At 42.1% G+C, this 20632-nt stretch overlaps 1 protein-coding gene across 1 annotated transcript; it reads right to left on the reverse strand.

The window, feature by feature from the left end:
• Positions 1–8760: 8760 nt before the first annotated feature.
• Positions 8761–15253, reverse strand: LOC146991036 (meteorin-like protein). Its single transcript, XM_085787480.1, has 5 exons — positions 14775–15253; positions 13500–13683; positions 13136–13361; positions 11071–11130; positions 8761–9478 (listed from the first exon to the last, which is right to left on the reverse strand). The coding sequence occupies exons 1-5, from the start codon at positions 14873–14875 to the stop codon at positions 9159–9161; spliced, it is 891 nt and encodes a 296-aa protein (XP_085643606.1). The 5' UTR covers positions 14876–15253; the 3' UTR covers positions 8761–9158.
• Positions 15254–20632: the final 5379 nt, after the last annotated feature.

Consider the following 20632-nt stretch of genomic DNA (forward strand, 5'->3'; position numbering starts at 1 on the left):
AGTGTTCTAAATTAACTGTTTTTGCTGAATTGCATTTGCAAACGAGGAAGACTGTAAGATTCAAGTCACTGACACTTTTCTTATGGAAAGAAAATGTCTCTGTTTGAATCAAATGATCTGATGACTAATCTGTGGGCACTCGATGGTTACTTTCACTTTGCCTTGGTGATTTGATTAGTACCTATTTCAATTATTCATGTGTTCACATTTCCACCACCGAGGGGCACTCCTGCCTAAGGCAGGCCTTGATACTCTGACAAGGTACATGGCACATTAGTGTAGTTGGACAATAAATATGGCATAGAATAGTAAATATGTTATTGGTACTACACTGTGGTACCATGTGACAATACAGATCTGTAAAGACAGACAAAATGAAGTAGCAATGAGGACACAGAGTGTTGAGTCCAAGTTGGGTCTTATTCATTCTCACAAACTCAAAATACAATATTCACTTTCCAAATGTCATATTCCCCTCAATTTCAGGTAAGTGGCATACATCTGTACACATCAAATAATCTAATAAAAACAAGGACAAATCCATTAAAATCAATACACTGTTAGAATGTACTCTAACTGTATTATATATGAGACAAATGACAGTACTATTTTAATGGAAGTCAACCATGCAGCTTAGCCTACATCTGCTCTACCATTGGATGTAGCACACAGTTCACAGATTAAGAGGAATTTAAACATTTTTGACAGCAAACAACACATTTTAAACCTTAAATACCTTCAGTTTCAAATTATTAAATTATCATTTCAAATAAAATGTCCAAAATAGCCACTGTATGTGTGAGTGCATAAATTACCAGCAGTTACTGTACGTAAGAGCACCTGACCACCTGCCTGCCAGACCTGACAAGCCCGCGAAGGAGTGTATCTGTCTGCCGACACTGGCGGGTCTTCAACTTTACCAAACGTCAACAAAACTACTTAAATGACATGACAATAAATCCTACTCGTAGCACATGTGCACATAAAAGCTACTAACCTGTAAACTTTAAAGGCAGTCCGAATAAGGCAGCAATGAAGACGCAGAGTGTTTCTTACAAGTTGTGGCTGAGATGTGGGCACACTGGGTGGAAAGCCCTGAGACCACCGGAATGTCAACGAATCCGGTCACAAGGCTATTGAAGTCAATGTTGACTTATGGAAACCACAAACAGTTCATAGCATTGCAAAGTCAAATGCAGAGGATGCAGATGGAACACAGGTGCTAAAAAATAAAACTGTAGCTAATTGGGGTAAACCATAAACACAGTCAAAGAGAGCTCCCAGGTTTTTATTTGATTTTATTGTGGACATAGAAAAATAAGTTTACTTGTAAGTATTAAAGTTGCTTGTCATAATTAGTTTGTGATTACTGTATGATGATTTGGTCACATATCCAAGAACATTAGTTTTGAGTCTGTCCTTCACACACACACACACACACACACACACACACACACACACACACACACACACACACACACACACACACACACACACACACACACCTTATGCGTGATGAAAGTTATTGGTAAATTTTCTGTCCCAGACCAGCCAGTGTCAACAACACTGTGTAGTCAAGATAACATGGAAGTGATGTCCCCTTCTTATTAGGCTACTGCATGTGGAGGCCTTTCAGACTCTCACTGACTCTCGTGCTCTTTTGACCACTCATTCTGCCACTTCATCCACCTTTTCTTAAAGCAGAAGTAAGCTATATTTTTGTGTTAATATAGCAACAAAATCCGAACATATGACACTGTTACTGTTTTCTATCCACTCTGGTCACAAAGCTTCCACTCACATTTCTCCCTTATCCCACAATAGGCTATATATGAAAAATAAAATTAAGTGTGATTGTCACGTATCTTAAGCGATATTTTTGTGTTAATATAAGTCTTAAATAGTTATATCTTCCGACAGCAATCACTTACATAGAGTGTTTGGACCGAAACACGGGTCTGTCAGTCACTCTGCTCTGCTCTGAGCCGAGGAGAAAACCTTTCTCGTATCCTACAAGTTTTATCCAATGAGGAGAGAGAACGGCATGAAGGGCTGTGTGTGCAGCCAAGGGATGCGCCTGAATGTGGTGACGTGGGGACGAGGACCAATAGATCCATGACGAGGCTGCTAACTCGACACACAGACATTATGGTGCGTTCAAGGCAACCCGTAACTCGTGTTTTTCCGACCTGTGAAGTCGTACCAGTTCGATCTGGTGCGAGTTCACAGGTCGGAAGTTACGAGTGGCCATTATAGTGACTTCCACAGGTAAAACAGGTCGGAAAAACACGAGTGGGTTGCCTGGAACGCTACAAAGTCGTAAGTCGTGACTTGAAGCTGTAATTTACGGTTTCAAAAGCCGGCCTGGAACGCAGCATTAGCCAAAACGACCGGATCGCTTACTTCTGCTTTAACAGATGCAGTAACATTCACCTTTACCCATTGGAACATTAACATCTATATTTTCTTTGGCTAAGCATTCTTTTGCTTATCCATCAGCAACTTCATTGCCCTCGAGTTCTTTGGCACCCACACAAAACACACTTGATATTTGACACTTGACTGCGTTCTCAATTCTTGATAGACAACACAGGATCTCCATAACCAGGCCATAGCGGATCCTTGATGTCCCTTCTTTCAGAGCCAAAGCAGCAACAAAATCCGAACATATGACACTGTTACTGTTTTCTATCCACTCTGGTCACAAAGCTTCCACTCACATTTCTCCCTTATCCCACAATGAAAAATAAAATTAAGTGTGATTGTCACGTATCTTACTGGGGAATAATAGTCATCCCTCAAACTAAAAAGGAAAATTATGTTTCTGCTTATTGCATCAAAGGGGAAGTTTGATTCAAGTCCAGTTGCTTTTCTGCCGTTTTGCTAACCCTCCTCTAGGCCATGTGCATTTATTTTTAACAAAGCTGGCGAGAAAGCAATCAAGTACACAAAGGTACACAAAGGAAAAAGCCAAAATATTTATAGACAATGTTGAAATAATTCAAGTTTCTTATAATAAATTCTTAGGTGTCATAGTAGACGAAAAATGAACATGGAAGTACCATATTGAACTTGTCTGTAAAAAGACTATGAAGTCGATCGGTATTTTGAGTAGAATACGATCATTGGTAAATCAATTCTGTATTTTAACTTGTTATTACAGCTTAATTTATCCATATATTGTGTATTGTAATTCTGTGTGGGCAGCTACATGTCCTACCTATCTTAACAAGATTCTGTTAATTCAAAAGACATTTCTTTGAAAACGAATCTTCTGTTCTTCTTTTTAGGAAATTTAATTTGTTATCTGTTTTCAATGTGAACATCTACCAAACATGTGTGTTTATGTATAAGTATGTATATTTATCTCATGATCTGCCATTCAGTTTCCAGAATTTTTTAAAGTTTTCCTCAGACATTCATTTATATCAGACACTCAAAGGACTTCCACCTTCCCTTTTGTCGGACTTCATACAATCAATGCACTTTAAAATACAGAGGACCATCCTTATGGAACAATCTACCTACATCACTGAAATCAATATCCACTCTGGCTTTGTTCAAAAAACAACTGAAAAAAACATTTTTTAGTTAAGATTGTAGCATTTCTGGATCTGTCAATTTGTAATTTTTTTTTTCCTTTTTCATTATGTAAACTGTTTTTTTTAAATTATTAATTCAGTATCTTTCATTTTTCTATGTTAATTTGTCTTTCTTTTTTTTCTTTGTCTTTCTTTCTTTTCTGTTTTTTATGTTGTGAATTTCTGTGTTGTCTTCTTACTCTGAAGACCACCACTGTTGTTGTTGTGGTTTTACATAGGGGAGGTATTTTTATAAGCCTTTTTTGGCTTCTACCTTTTACTATTTTCATTGTTTATGTGCAAATAAAAAACTAAACTTAACTAAACTAAGTGGTGGATAAAGTCATATGTGTTACAACCAAGAGGGGAGTTGTCGGTCTGAGAAGTGAAGCTCACTTCCGCATTCAAAAAACTGCAATCCCCTCGGCTGCCACTGGGGGCTGGTGTCAGAAAGCAGCATTCTCCATAGACCCCCATGTTAAAATCGCCGACTTTACATCCTCAATAAACATGTTAAAAGCCTGGTGTCATCACGCTTTTTGGTCTCAATCGATAGTTTCTACCCCCGCACACACTCCGAGGGGGGTGAATTTTTTTTAAACTCTACTGCCATATTTGAGTCACAAAAACGACTCCCCAAAACCAATGGGTGACGTCACAGATGTTTTTTACAGTCTATGGTTACGATGATGTAGTCTTATCTCATATCTTTGAAAATACTTTTTTCAATTTATTGATTTGTCCATTGATTTGGGACGGATTCAATTAGAAAAAATAAAAATTTAACTGATGTGTTTTGAGATGTTTTCATCCATTCATTCATTCATTCATTCACTCATTTATTTATTTTTACTTCAGCACAACTGAAACTTTTCAGTCACTTAAAGCAGAAGTAAGCGTAATGTTTGTGTTAATATAAGTCTTAAATAGTTATATCTTTCGACAGCAATCACTTATATAGAGTGTTTGGTCTGAAACACGGGTCTGTCAGTCACTCTGCTCTGCTGTAAACCGAGGAGAAAACTTTCCTTGTATCCTACAACCTTTATCCAATGAGGAGAGAGAACGGCATAAAGGGGCAGTCCTCTCTGTGTGTACAGCCAAGGGATGCGCGTGAATGTGGTGACGTAGGGACGAGGGCGGGGACTGCTAACTCCATCGGCTGACAGGAAGTTAGCCAAAACCACCGGATCGCTTACTTCTGCTTTAATAGAAAAAAAAAGAGTAATTATTACAGGGACACACTACAGCTTCCATACAGTTGTTGTTTCAGCAATTTAGACTAATTGTATTGTTAAACCTGTGTTCACTCTAATTACAAATCTACATGTGGACTGTGAAGTGTATTAGTTACACATACTGTAGTTTTCATTATGTTAAATGTAACTGTTTTTAATAGTGTGAACCCTGGATACTTACAAACTAAAATACTGTGCCACCGTTCAAAACTGACCCCACCCTGGCCAGTGCATTATAAAATGCCACTGGTGGTATATGTGGGTGAAAGCATGCATGTGTGTTTTCCCTGAGCTCAGCCATTCCCTCGACTCCAGCTGACCACTCAGCTGTGCCTGTCGCATACTGAGGCACAAACTGTTTCCATATCTCACACACTCTCACACTGAAAGGTTAACATTAAGACCCGTGTGCGCAGGGATAAGTGTGTCCCGAATTAGCGAGGATGCCAAGGCGAGCTGGGCTGTTGCCAGGTTGGGTTGCCAAGGGGCACTGGGTGCTGCCGTGGTGGGTTGGGTTTCTGCACTGTGGCCTGTTTGCATGTCGGCAGTGTGCAGGGCGCGTGTGCTGTGGTTGTCTCAAACTACAACTCAAGACAAACACACACACACACACACACATACACATACGGTCCTGAGTGTGTATAAGGGGGCCGGTGCTGATATAAATAGGTGACCCTCTCAAGACTTTAGGATCTATCTTAAACCTTCAGGCTACATGTTAATGTCTCTCTCTACATCTCACTATCTGCTCTTTCCTCTCTCACTGACTCATGTACATTCATGAGCTTTGTGCAAAATTCTATTTTCGAGTAAATCCGAGATGAAAGTGTGTTGTTGTTTTTTTCGCACTGGATAATGCAGGCACACAAATTATGCATCACGTTGCAGCCACTGATATTGGATCTGTCATCCCTCAATCAAACGTCTGAGACACACACCGTGCTCTGTCTCGCCCCAAACATTGAATAGCCCGCTCAATAACGACCAATCAAATTTGTTGTCCTTACTCGGGTAAACTCGTGCGTCAACTTGTGGAAAATCGTAGACGGAGGCGCGACAAACAGGACAGACAGGCATTTCTGAACACCTTTAAAGGATGCTGGACATTTACCCCGTCAAGGAAGTCTAATAAAATATGTAAATGAGTTGCATTATGGGAAGTGATTGAGTATTTCTTTTGTGCCACAACTTCTCTGCATCTGATGCTTCAATTAAACCTATCACTTGCAAGTTCTCCCAGATTTATGGATGCACAATACTAAATAGCTGCTCAGATCATCTGATGTTGAACTTAATCTTTCTTTGTGTATTGAATGACATGTTTATGACATTTATTTAATGTGTGTTATTGTGTGATTTCATGTGGTCTTTTATGTGGTTTTATGTGGTGAAGCCAAAGACAAATTTCCACATTGTGGACAATAAAGGAAAGATTAAAGAAGAGTAAAGAATGATTGATTTCTCTCTGTAACGCAGCACATGTGGTTTGTCTCTGCTGAGGGTGAGGTGTGTGCGCATGTGTGTGTGTATATATGTGTGGGAGGGGACATTCCTTCCATTCTTGTTCTTCCTGAGGAAAGAGGGAAAGCATCTCACGCGCACACGCACGCAACTGCTGATGGCAGGCGGAGGGAGAGGTGCACATACACCCCTCTAAGGTTATTCACACATCCGCCTTCCTCCTTTAAGCTCTCCACCCATCCAGTCCCAAACAGTCTCAACCATCCATCTCAAAGAGGCTTTTATTTTGAAGTTCCTGGCGGTGCTATCAGACTACATATACCAAACCCTCCCGTGGTTTCAGCTGGGGATGTCATGATTACTTGTTTTCACCTTCACTGATCGTGGTAAACGCCACAATTAATTAATCACAAAGATTCCTAAATACCGTTACTTTCACAAAAATTTGATGTTGGAGCCTTATTGGCAGATGTGCACAAAAATAAAGGTAAATGCACAGATACTGATCCATTTAACGAACGTAACATTGAATTGGTAGGAATTTAAATGTTAGCATGTTATTTCTAATTTTTAAAAAAAGCAAAACAAAACAAGAAATGATAAAAACAAACGCAAACATTTGGTATAGATAACAATTTATGACCTGAATACTTCAAACATTTCCCCAGGGGATTAAAAATTGGTCCTATATCAATAGATACTTGAAATATTTTGTGTAAACAATGAGTAATGTAATTATATTTTGACTATATTTGATTTTACACATTCATAGTGAAATTAATTAAAGGGACAACGAGGAGTTTCTATTTGGTTATAAAAACGTCTCACGTTAAAGCAGAAGTAAGTGATATATTTGTGTTAATATAAGTCTTAAATAGTTATATCTTCCGACAGCAATCACTTACATAGAGTGTTTGGACCGAAATACGGGTCTGTCAGTCACTCTGCTCTGCTCTGAGCCGAGGAGAAAACATTTCTCGTATCCTACAGTTTTTATCCAATGAGGAGAGAGAACGGCATGCTGGGCTGTGTGTGCAGCCAAGGGACGCCGTGAATGTGGTGACGTAGGGACGAGGACTGTTATGGTGCGTTCAAGGCAGCCCGTAACTCGTGTTTTTCCGACCTGTGAAGTTGTACCAGTTCGATCTGGTACGAGTTCACGGGTTGGAAGTTACGCGTGGCCGTTATAGTGACTTTCACGGGTAAAACAGGTCGGAAAAACACGAGTGGGTTGCCTGGAATGCTACAAAGTCGTAAGTTGTGACTTGAAGCTGTAATTTACTGTTTCAAAAGCCTGCCTGGAACGCAGCATTAGCCAAAACGACCGGATCGCTTACTTCTGCTTTAATGTGGATGAATCTCCGCTACCCACACTTGTTAATGGCTCCATTTTCGATAAATATATCATTTTGTCTCTATCGTTATTTTGTTATTATTAGTGGTGGTGGAAATGCTGGTCGAGCCGACCAGCGTTTCCTTACTTTCGGTTTCACAACGAGTCATGAGAATAACGCCGCAGAATCGCCGTATATGGTCGGAACTAGGACGGTATGTGAACCTCTTTGAACCTCTGACTTTAATTGTTGATGAATGAAAACATGAGTCTGTCTTGCGCCGGTCAAAGAATTTCACGGTGCGTGCGGAGGCTCATAAATGTAGTGTGAAAACGCTTCGCTTTTCCAAAACTCCTCGTTGTCCCTTTAATGCATAATAATCGTGATAATCGTAGTACCGTTATTTTTATTATTTCTCTGACAATAATCGTACCAAGAAAATTTATGATCGTGACATCCCTAGTTTCAGCCATGTAAAGGTACGGGAGTTTAAACTAAGGCCATAGGGATCTTCTCATGAAACTCAAGGGAAAAACATTTGCACATCAGTTAGGAAAATATAATCGCCTCTCCTTTCACTCAGCACTGAATGAATACTCACACACACACACACACACACAAGAGGATGCCAGCAAGAACAGTGGCTTGTCAAAGCTCCACAGGGGAGGCGACGCCAGCACTGACGCACTGCTGCTCTCCTGCCAGCTACTGGTCACTGAACACTCATAATGGTTTTTTCTTTCGGGCAGTTTAAGTGGACAAAATCTCTTTGTTTGGATCCATGTGTGCCATCGTAAAGACTAATAACTTTTGGTGACTCATTTTACCACTGATTTCCCTTGCGCACCACACTGAGCCTCCGAGTGACACACAGGATATGTGACACACAGGCACAGGTTTATTAAAACGTGTAATGGAGTGTCCTTATATCGGGTCTTATGGTTCATACGGCCACGTTCAAAAACAAACAGGAAGTTAAATTAACCAATAAAAGGTAAGTGGAACAGAAAAGAAGGCTGAAGGCTTGTGTTTTATTCTCTGCAAATATAAAGACCATTTGAAATCATTAGCAAAACTCACACACACACACACACACACACACACACACACACACACACACACACACACACACACACACACAGACACACACACACACACAGACACACACACACAGACTTCAGTACATAAAGACTCACAGAGCTGCATTACTATACACTTCTGTCAGAAGACTCCTAAATTTTACAGAAAGCTTTTTACAAAGCAAACTTTCATTTCAAGAATGATCACACAAGCAGTCATCGTCATGAGAATAAACACTTGAAGCAGTTAGGCACAAAATTAATTTAAGCTCATCATCCATTCATTCAGTTGCTGTGTCACTCCTGCACAAACACGTTTTGCACAGTCAAATAAGGACGATTCAGTTTAGGCAGCACGTTGGTTGCTAAAATGTTCAATGTCTTTCCTGTTGCACAGAAGTAGATGTAGGCTCTAGTGTCGGCCACGGGCCTGTGATCCTCTCTGACAGCCTCCATCCTGATATCTCAGTCTGTGTCTATTTCACAGGGGTTCGTCCCCGCTTTCCGTGCTTCGATGTACAGCTTCAGGAAGTCTTTGTAGCGAGGTGCACAGCCAAGCCAGGCTTCACCAAAATGGACAGAGCCAGTCAAAAGGTACTGGTCCTCTCCGGTCCGGACACTGCTGCACTGAGAGGGAATATTGACGCGTCCAGTCCAGCCCCGCCCTCTGGCTCCGCCCCAAACAAACACATTGCTCTTCTGACGAAACAGCCGGCTCAGGGTCACCACGGCGGAGGAGTGACCGTTAGTACCTGACGCCACGCCTCGAAAGACCCCGCTCCCAGCTGCAGAGACAGAGAAGAATAGGTCAGTGGACCATGAAGAAGGAATTAAAGTTTTTTATTTATTTATTCATTTATATATTAAATAATTTATAATTTATATATTATATTTTAAAGGGATACGCCAACATTTGTTTTTTCGTGTCTTGCCTCACTCCCAAGTCCATGACAAGCAGATAGACACCATCCTTTCGACTGTGCGTGCAGTAACAAGGGAGATACGGGCAGAGCTGGCGCACCGCTAATTAGCTTAGCTCAAATGCTGGAAGTGCGTAGCGTTAGCCTGCCTCCACCTAAAGTCATCAGAGAAACTCTTCAGCAACTCTAAACAGAAACCAGCGAGCCGATCTTCGTCTCAGAGCTGACAAAACTCTCCGGTAAGGCATCTTGAGCGGTCAAATGCCAGTAACGGGACGGGATTGGTCAAAACGGAGGGTTCAAGCAAAGACGGTTTATTTTGGTTCAAGCTAGCTACATCGAGGGTAGGTTAGCTTCCTATTTCAAAGTAAAAGCACAAATTCTATTGTCATGGTTTTCTCTATGTAAAGGGCAACGGGTGTTTTATTTTGTGAAAGTAACCGGAAGTGCATTGGTCACAATGGCTAGCTTGAGTAGCGCCGAATTCGTCCGAACAAAATTGTAAACAGCTGGTATTTAGACAAATTATCAAGACACTGCTGATCTAAACGGCCACCTAAAAATGTTTGAAATGTCGATTAAGTGATATATTTACAGAGTTTAGAGCTAAAATGAAATCAGCTTCTGACTGCTGATTTCGGCTCGGGTAGGAGGCAGGCTAACACTACCTATGCACTTCCAGAGTTTGAGCTAAGCTAATTAGCGGTGCACCAGCTCTGCCCGTATCTCCCTTGTTACTGCACGCACAGTCGAAAGGATGGTATCTATCTGCTGGTCATGGACTCGGGAGTGAGGCAAGACACGAAAAAAAATGTTGGCGTATCCCTTTAACTAATTTGTTTTCTTTTTTCTGGCTTTTAGGCCTTTATTATATGACAGCTGAAGAGAGATAGGAAGTGGGGAGAAAGAGAGGGAAAGGGAACAACGTGTCGCCAGGTAGAATGGGCTCTATGCAAAGCTCCACTACTTCCTGATCCTCTGTTTCCTGTCTTAAATTATTGGACAAACTGATTAATCCAGCCAGGTGTGTCTGAGTAGTCACAATGGTCAGACACACCTGGATTAATCAGTTTGTCCAATAATGTAAGACAGGAAACAAAGGAGCAGCATTAAATTCAGGAAATAGTGGAGCTGTGCATAGAGCCCAATGAACCTAGGGCCGCTGCAGTGAGGACTGTAGCCTCAGTTTATGCCTGCTCTACCAGCTGAGCTATATGATGCCACAATTAAAGACTGATCAACCTTTGAAAACAAACATAACACAATTTTTCTAAGATGAAGTTGATTAAAAAAAGAGCAATGATGGATTTAAAATAATAACAAATGAAACAAACAAGATACAGTTGTTGTAGGCCTATCTTCTTCTGTTTCCATGCAGAGTGCTATGCTAACCTATTGATCCCAAAATGTCAAGCTTTTCTTTGAGCGTTTTCATGTGAGTCTGTGTATTTATTTACCAAAGTCGCTGGTACACACGGCCACGAGGAGCTCCTCATCTGAACAAGGTTTACAGGACACTAAATTGGAAAAGAGGATGAAAAAATAACATTAACACTTCTTGTTAAATCATTTTAGAAACCACAGAAGTTCTTTCATCATTAGTTTTAATGTAATTCTGAAACACGTTTAACCCTTTGTCTGCTTCGCACTTTCTCTCTCCGTCTGTGTTGGTGTTTGAGAAACATCAAAGGAAATGGAGAGTATGTGAATGAGAACAGCAGGTGAGGGAAGAGAGGGTAATCAGAGAATTACCCCTTGACCCTGTCAGCTATAAAAACAGCTATAAAATGGCCAGACAGACACAGACAGACACGCCTGGACAGGCAGCACTCCAGCCTTCCTCTCCTCCCTCCGGCCATCCCCTCCACCACACCACACTGCTTTATTCATACGGGTGGGCTACCCAAAATTCCTTGCTTGTCGCAGAGATCTGTTCTTGATTGACAGCTGAGAGACGATTGGCTGACCTCTAAGCTTGACCTGAACAAGACCTTTTGATTGGCCTGCTTGTTTTCATAAGACTGTCTGAGACGGGGGAAGGACGAGGAAGTGGGGGAGGGTTGGAGTGTCGGGGAGGTGGAGGGGTGGGGGCAGCACGTAGGTGAGACTGAAGAAACAGGGGTGAAACCACAGCACGGCCCGCTGCTGCACACAGGAGCCTTGCCTCGACTCCAGTCTGTCATGTTCACTTTATGTCAGTGAGCTGTGTCAGGTCCAAGGAGCTTAACAAACCATTTTAGCCAATTATCTACAAATTACGTGCAATTTACAAAACAACCGACAGCATGAAGGTCGGTTACCAACAGAACTGAAACCTGGGAAGCGGTTAAGTGATCACAGCCAATATTTAGCTGAGTTGGTTTGTTAGATGTTGTTTCATTGTTATCATCAGATGAAAACCTGATGATAACGGCACAAACATGAAATGTAAATCTCTTGCTTGTGTGCTTATTGTTTATCTTCCAGATATTATTTTCATAAACAACAAATTATAAAAGCTTATGTTCAACTGTTCCACAACTGTACTGGTACTTAAAGGTACAGTGTGTAGGAATTACTCCCATCTAGCGTTGCGGTTGTATATCGCAAGCAACTCAATCGTATTTTTCATGCTGCATTCACGTGAAATTGGGCAGACGGCAGACGGACGACAGCCGCTGGAGTAACGGCATAAACAAGCCTCTATGTAAACAAGTGGTCCGTCAGCATGAGGCAAGACAATACACGTGACAATGTTGTCATGGCGATGTCGTATTGTTTACCTGACCCACGTTTTACCGACGGCCGTCTGCCTGACTGCACGTGAATGCAGCATCCTCACTGCGTTACCGCGGTGACTTTTCACAGACGCCACCTCGACCTGAGCCGACAGCTCCGGTGTCTCCGGTTTTATTCGCTCTGCAAGTCAGCCTGGAAACCATGGACCCAATTTGTCCCTCAACGAGGGAGCCAATCACAGGCAGCAAGACGATGATGACACACTGGAGCGACTTTGTTGATAGCTTGTCAATCCAACATGGTGGCAGACACTTTACCTTTCGATGCAGCGTTAGAAAGTGTTTTAAGTAGTTTAGGCTGCAAGTTTATTTTAGCGGATTTCTGTCGCTCTACATACGTCATCGGGTATGATTGATACGATTGGCTATAAATTACGTACAGGCATTTGATAGACATTCGTAGCGCCCAATAAACAGCTCTGGGCTTTCGTAAACCACGCCTAAAATACGAAAAAATTAACGAGTGGTTCCCAGACAGAATTTCAATCTACATTGAGATCAGGTCTGATGTTAGCCAGGCTAGCATTATAATGCAAATGTAATAAAAAATGTGGCCACTATAGAGTTAAAACATTAACTATGAGCAGAAACAATACTCAGTGAAACCATACAAGCCTAAAGCCAACAAGGACACGCATGTGTAGGATTAATGCCATCATCATAACACAAGAGCCGAAATACAATAAGGACACCATCCTTTTGTACTCGTGTGAGGAAAAAAACAAGTTTGCATGCACTCACTTACCAACACCTGGGTGCAGGAATGGGTACATATGTGCCCCTGGCCCTTGACTGGGCACCAGTTCATACTGGAAAGCCGTGATCCTCCGGCTGATATCAGTCTGTGGGATGGCTTCCACAAAGAGAGCCCCCTCTGCCAGACTGAAACAGTGCACCGTGCCCTCAGCCTGGTCCACCTCTGCCAGCAGCAGCCTCAGATCCCCGGCATGCTCCAGATACACATGAGAACCCTGAAGCAGAAGGGCAGGACACACTTTCAGAAAAGCTAGATCCACCAGACAAACCATACTTCTGATTATTAAACCTGTAAAATCAGTAGATCTCCAAACTTTAGCTATACTGAGGCGAAGGCAGTGGTCCCACTTTACCTTGGAGTAAGTACGAGGTTTGATGCACACATGGAGACCTGCCATGTGTCCTGATGAAGACTCAGTGTTTGGCCGCAGGTTGACAATGACGGCGCCGATGGGATAGAGCCACTCCAGAGAGCCCTGAGAGCAGCGAAGGTAGACCTGCTCCACATCTCTGCGGTGTGACTCATGGCTCAGACCGCTGCAAAGAAAAACAGACTTTTTCTTACATCTGTTGACCCTTCATTCAGAGCACAGAATAACATCAACCAATGTTTAAATCATCCAGATCTAAAAGCAAGAGAAAGAAAAGCAGTGGAGATATTTCTGCTATAGAAAAACAGAGCTGGAGTAACACAGGGAAGGGATTTGATGATCCAGCAACATTCACTAAGAGAAAGTCTGGTGCAGATCTGCCAACAAATATCTCAGCCTGGACGGATGCAGTCCCTGTCCCTGATTTGCATGAGCCACCTCAGCACTGGGAACCAACTGAGCTCTTGAGTCTTTTGCACGGGTAAACTGAACAACACACAGACCTTCATTCTTTATGACTTGAGGATTTTAAGGAGTGATCAAAGGCACCATATGGCTGTATTTACTAAAGGCAGGACCCGGAGCAGAGACACTCCTGTGATCATAAGTACGTTTTTGAAATTGATTTAGAGACATATTTCAGACGTTGGACTCCGGGGAGATTGTTATATATATATATATATATATATATATATATATATATATATATATATATATATATAAAACAAAAAAAACCTGTCCCTCATTGTCAAATGAAGGCACCTGTCTTCATTTGAGTTGTTTGAGTCGTTTGGTGACTCATTTTCTGAGAGGACTGACTAAGTGTGAAAAGGTAAACAATTAAAAATACATTATCTATCTATCTATCTATCTATCTATCTATCTATCTATCTATCTATCTATCTATCAAACAGCCACAATAAGAGCTCATCTTGTAACAAAAACACTTATTTACTCTGACCTTCCAATCCCCCCTTTCAGAGAATTAAATTAAATCTGAATTACATCCATGCCACTAATTAGTCCTTTGAACGTCAAAATCCAGGGTAATGGACTCACGCGACTCAGGTCCCAGGCATTTCCATGACAAATAAAGAAAAAAAAGAGAAAAGATTAGGCCACTTTTCTTTGTGGCATTCTTTAAGAAAACAGTGTAGCCTGTGAAATTCATGAATGGAGCCCTTTATAACAGTATCTGATGTGATATCCACTCCTCAGCCGAAATGAGACTGATCCTTTGTTCAGCTCCATCCTCACCTTCCTCGCCAGCTACACTGGTCGCTGGAGTACTGAGCCACCACCACCGCCCGACACAGGAGCACAGCTGCGATCCAGTGCGCAGTCCACGACCGGAGCATGGTGGTGCGATCCAGTTCGCCCCCGGCGGTCCCCCGGATCCTGGATCCCGGATCCCGCACACCAGAGACCAGAGACCAGCCCAGACCAGACCAGAGCAGCCCAGCCCAGCCGCACGCTCCGCTGCAGCTCCCCCGAAACCCGCAACGATCCGGTGAAGTATCCGATCCCGCCTCCAGCCTACATGGCAGCGGGGTTCAGCCGAGGCGAAGGCTGCGTCTGAGCCACGAGAACATTTTGACAGGACGTTTGTAAAAGGAGCCGTGTGTGTGCGCGCGCGCGCGCAGCGGGGACAACAAAAACACTTTAAGAAACTTTTTGCTGCGCGCGCGCTTCGCTTCACGTCACCGGAGGGCGCGTGCCAGCAGCTGACTGCGCTTGAGTGACACGCGAGCGCTCGCTCCAAACCACTCCCACCACCCGCGAGCCCTCATCTCAACATTAAACACATCATCATCAGACTTTAGGACAAACTGAACAGGATCAGAGCTGCAACAGCAAACACACACTGACTCAACTGCATAGGGCTACATCAGTGTAAAGTAAAAACAACAACAACAAACAAACAAACAAAAAACAGCAAAGAACAACAAAGAGAAAATGAATAAATAAATAAATCAAACTTGGCCCAGAAATGGCAGAATGCGTTCAGCAAAATCCACATCCGCTTGTTGCCAGATTCTGGATTACTCAGCCTGTCAACTCCTTGTGCAGACTACAGGTTCCTCACAGCACCGCAAACACTACTTGAGCCTCTGTGTGTGTGTGTGTGTGTGTGTGTGTGTGTGTGTGTGTGTGTGTGTGTTGGCTTTATAAACAGATGGATCATATTATCGCAGTGAAAATTAGAGCAGTATGCAGGTCTGGAGCAACAGCATCCAACTACTTCTGCAACTCCCTGCAAGAGCAGCAGCACTTCTGGACTATAACAGTCAACGTCCTATCGTTGTCAACATATTACACGTTATAGCTGATTGTAGGACAAAGCCAATTTTATTAGGCTATTAGGCTTTAAACAAAACATATTCCTGTCGCGTATTATAGCCCTGCCACGTTATTTCCACAGCCCTCTCTCTCTCTCTTTGGAAAAAGAAAGCCCCTGACATAACAACACAAAGTCACACATGTGCTCTAAACGCCTGTTTGGTTCTCGGGCAGTTTTCCCGTGAGAAAACAGTCGGATCTGCAGCCATGTTACTGACTCGTCACATTCCCCCGCACTGCCAGAGCAATGTAACGCATTTCGAGAAATACCGACGCACACGGACTCTTCTGCACACCCACACTTCACCTCACCTCACCCCTACTTCCCAAAGGCTCAATGCCACAGCTGTTTTATGAAACATTATAAATTAGATCCCATAGGCCCATATAGTCTAGTGATTTCCAACACTGATAGTAGTGACTAATGAGACTGTGCACTGTCCAGTGAAATGAAAGCAACATTAACAGTGTACATAATATTAATAATGCATAGCAGCTATACCTATTATTTATCAGGTTAGAGCCGTTAAGGAAAACAAGATTTGGGTTGCCAGTTTATGATGCATATGTTTCACACTCAGGGATGAAAAATATCTGCACCAAACTCCATTTGACTTATTAAGCATTCATTATTACTATAATGAATGATGTGTATGCAGGGCCGTTGCTAGGATTTCTGGGGCCCCTGAAAGAATACTAAAGTGGGCCCCTGACTTTTCCACTTTTTTTCTTAGGCTATGTATGTATTATCATTTTTTATTTAAAGCAGAAGTAAGTGATATATTTGTGTTAATATAAGTCTTAAATAGTTATATCTTCCGACAGCAATCACTTACATAGAGTGTTTGGACTGAAACACAGGTCTGTCAGTCACTCTGCTCTGCTCTGAGCCGAAGAGAAAACATTTATCGTATCCTACAGTTTTTATCCAATGAGGAGAGAGAACGGCATGCAGGGCTGTGTGTGCAGCCAAGGAACGCCGTGAATGTGGCGACGTAGGGACGAGGACTGTTATGGTGCGTTCAAGGAAACTCGTATTTTTCCGACCGTGAAGTGGTACCAGTTCGATCTGGTACGAGTTCACCGGTCGGAAGTTACGAGTGGCCGTTATAGTGACTTTCACCGGTAAAACAGGTCGGAAAAACACGAGTGGGTTGCCTGAAACGCTACAAAGTCGTAAGTTGTGACTTGAAGCTGTAATTTACGATTTCAAAAGCCTGCCTGGAACGCAGCATTAGCGAAAACGACCGGACCACTTACTTCTGCTTACTTTGTTTTGATGCTAATGCAGCATTACTATGAGTATTAGTCAGGGTCTAAGCAGAATAATTCAGCCATACAAAGATTAGACTACTATTTTTTTTGTGGGCCCTACTGGGCGCTGGGCTCCTAGACTAGAATTATCATCACCTTTCTCCCCTATACAACGGCCCTGTGTGTATGGCATATTGAAAAGAGAGGATGAAGAAGAGGCAGACAGAGGGACTGAAGATGATCAGGTAAAAAATGTTTTTTTTTCACAATCTGGCAACCTAGTATTTCCTTATTTTCCTGCTTGTAATTGATCCAGATAGGATTGTCATAATGATTTACTGACCATTCAGAAAGGCAGAAGTCAGCAACAGAGGTAACATAAACCCTTCATTCATTCATTCCAGCTCAGGTGAGAAGGCAGTCAGAGGCTCTTCTGACTGAGCAGGTGGGTGGGCTATGAAATACAACATCTGCTCCTCTGTGAAGAGCATTTGCCAAATTCCTGGATTGGAAATAGATTCAGTAACACCATAAACACGATAGAAGGCCAAAGATCTGCAGGCCGCAGAGGAAGCTGCTGATGTGCTGTTTGACCTCATGTACTCCTCCAACATGTGAAGTATTTACAGCACGGCGGAGCCTCTGACCTGCTCCCTCTTATCCCTCTGCCGTCACCCAGCTCCTCTCTAGCGGCCTGACCGGAGGAACGCTGCGTGTGTCCACACACTGATTCCTCCTGAAGCCCCATACACATTCCTCTACATTGCAAAACAAATCTCATTATACTTACAATAAGACTCATTAAATAAAAAGTAGCTTTTTTTAAGACACATTTTGCTTCTTTCAAGCATATTTTCACATGAAATAAGTAGAAAAATCTGATAGTGGAGCAAGTTTTTTTTCCCCTTATAAGCACAAAAAACTTGTGTGGTTTTTCTACTTATTTCTTATCTTACTTAAACAAGTGAAAATGATCTAAAAAACAAGTTACTTTTTAGGTGATGAGTCTTATTTTAAGTGGAAAGAGATTAGTTTTGACTAGAAATGAGACATTTTGACAAGAAATAAGACAAAAAGTCTTGTAAAGATTTTGAGTTTTTGCAGTGTATCTTTCCACAGGAACTTAATTATCTTTCCCTACTCGCTCTTTAACTATATTTTCTCTGTCATTGTTCTGCTTTTGCCCCATATTTCTTTGCTGTTTGTTGCTTCAAGTCCTACCTTGATTCCCGCTGCTATTGATCTTTTGTCTTCTGTTTTTGTTTTGCTCATGTATGTTGTCTGCTTGTCTCTTGTTTTGTATTATTGACAGGGGTGGAACCTTGTACAAGTTCGCGAGGATTCGTTCCCTCCTTGCGCAGCATTATACGCATTTTTTTTTGTGCTAAACAAATAAACCTAAACCTAAACCTATCTCTGATTTCAACCTTATTTCCTCGTTGCTCTCGAGCGGCACACGCCCCCCTCTCTCTTTTTTAAAAACCTTTATTCATTTGCAGGGGACAACTGAGTGGCTGCACTGGGTCTGTTGGGAGGTTGAATGCCTTGCTCAAAGGCAGCTTGACAGTAGTTTTTGAAGAGGAAACAAGATAGCAATAGAACAACTGAGAAAATGTGGCAGTGTACTTACCGGCCTCTTTTTTTTAATTGACACACACACACACACACTTGGAGAAAGACAGAGATGTTGAAACAAAGGAATGTGGTAATGTTCCAGGTGAATGAAAAAGCCTTCAGTGTGTGACCTCTGTGAGCTCTACTCACCCAAACACACCCGACTCGTATCTCTCTCTTATCAATGGCACTGCCAGACAACATGCAGCTGTATAAGTGTGTGTGTGTGTGCATTTTTTCTACACACGTGCAGGTTTATTTGACCAGCGAGGGCAAGCAGGCTCCAGGGTCAGGGTCATTCATTGTGTGTGTGTGTGTGTTATCAGGTCTGATGTGTGTAGGGAGACAGAGTGTAAACACTGACTAAAGCTCTGTTTACCCTCTTTCTGAGTCTCTTTCATAGATTCTCCATTAGAGCGCTCTCTGATCACCTACCAAGTGCTTCATCATGAAGCAAGAGTGGGTAAAGGAGACAGGATATATTAGACAGAGTGAGGTCTAACTTAAACAACCTACTTCGATTCTTTACATCCTAAAATATATGGAGTCCATTTGGTAGACATTCATCCAAAGCACCTTACAGCTCCACGGCTGTGTACACTTTGAATAGAAGTGGCCACAGGGACCAACCAAATCTGTTGTTTCACTCAAACACTGTTTTGCAGAGGACATGGTGAGCTGAGGTGATGTATCCATTGTGCTTTCAATCACTCAAGTATATTTGATCACAATGGGGATGTATGGGTATATGTAGAACATTTTAAAAGCTTTTGATTATTTCTCTCTATTGTCCAAAGTGATGGACTGACCTCCATCCTGCTAAAATGTATAGGGAATGTGTTATCTGTGTGTTTATGCCTTTTGGAGATCATTTTGGAGAAATTTTGACCAGGGGTGCCCAAACTTTTGCATGCCACTGTAGCTGATTAATTGAGCACAAGAAGATTGTACTGGATTTATTTTAAAGGGACAACGAGGAGTTTCTATTTGGTTATAAAAAAGTCTCACGTTAATGTGGATGAATCTCCGCTACCCACACTTGTTAATGGTTAAATTTTCGATAAATATATCGTTTTGTCTCTATCGTTATTTTGTTATTTTAATTAGTGGCGGAAACGGTGGCCGAGCCGGCCAGTGTTTCCTTACTTTAGGTTTCGCGGACGCTGCCCGCCGAATCGCAGTTTATGGTCGGAACTACGACGGTATCTGATCGTCTTCGAACCTCCGACTTTCATTGTTGATGAATGAAAACATTCTTGGCAAGACGTCCGTCTTTCGCCGGTCCAAGAATTTCACCGTGCGCACGGAGGCTCATGGTAAATGTACGTAGTATGAAAACACTTTGCTTTCCAAAACTCCTCGTTGTCCCTTTAAATGGTCAAACCATTTCCAGATTCTTAATTGTGAAAATGTGCTAATTTTCTCTGACTTGTGTGAACGTAAACTGGAAATCTTTGGGTTTAAGATTATCGGTCAGACAACACAGTATCATTTTAGGAAAATGTAACAGGCCTTTTAATATCAAGAAAATGATCAGTTTATCAGAAACTAACAAAGACTGATAATGACATTAATCAGTAGTTGCTGCCTTGGTGCAAAGATGAAGACACATCCTGACTGAAGTGTTTGTGTGTATAATAAACACAGAGAGGGAAGAGGGGTGTATGTGGAGACTAAGTGCTAAGTGGATGTGATATTTTTCTCAGCTCCTACACAGTGCTGTACTGTGGGGGCACAGGTCTGGGGGTTTTTACCCCAAACCTGACTGTTTGGGTTGAAACAGGCCAAAACATTCCTGTAATTCATTAAACACTATGTTTCCAAGCCTAACTGGTCTCTGTGCATCCACAACACTGTGCGACTGTATCTTCACTCTATGATAACAAACAAAGGTAGTGATAATAAAA

Source organism: Trachurus japonicus, chromosome 1 (genome assembly GCF_045865225.1).
Source record: "Trachurus japonicus isolate A0001 chromosome 1, Traja_1.0".
NCBI lineage: Eukaryota > Metazoa > Chordata > Actinopteri > Carangiformes > Carangidae > Trachurus > Trachurus japonicus.

Bases quoted from the DNA above. Each gene is read 5' to 3' on its own strand.
- LOC146991036 (XM_085787480.1), bottom strand. From the start codon at position 14,875: ATGCTCCGGTCGTGGACTGCGCACTGGATCGCAGCTGTGCTCCTGTGT. The intron at 13,362-13,499 runs GTAAAGTGGGAC...CTTCTGCTTCAG, and splicing joins AACCTCGTACTTACTCCAAG to GGTTCTCATGTGTATCTGGA. The intron at 11,131-13,135 runs GTAAGTGAGTGC...TTTCCAATTTAG, and splicing joins ATTCCTGCACCCAGGTGTTG to TGTCCTGTAAACCTTGTTCA.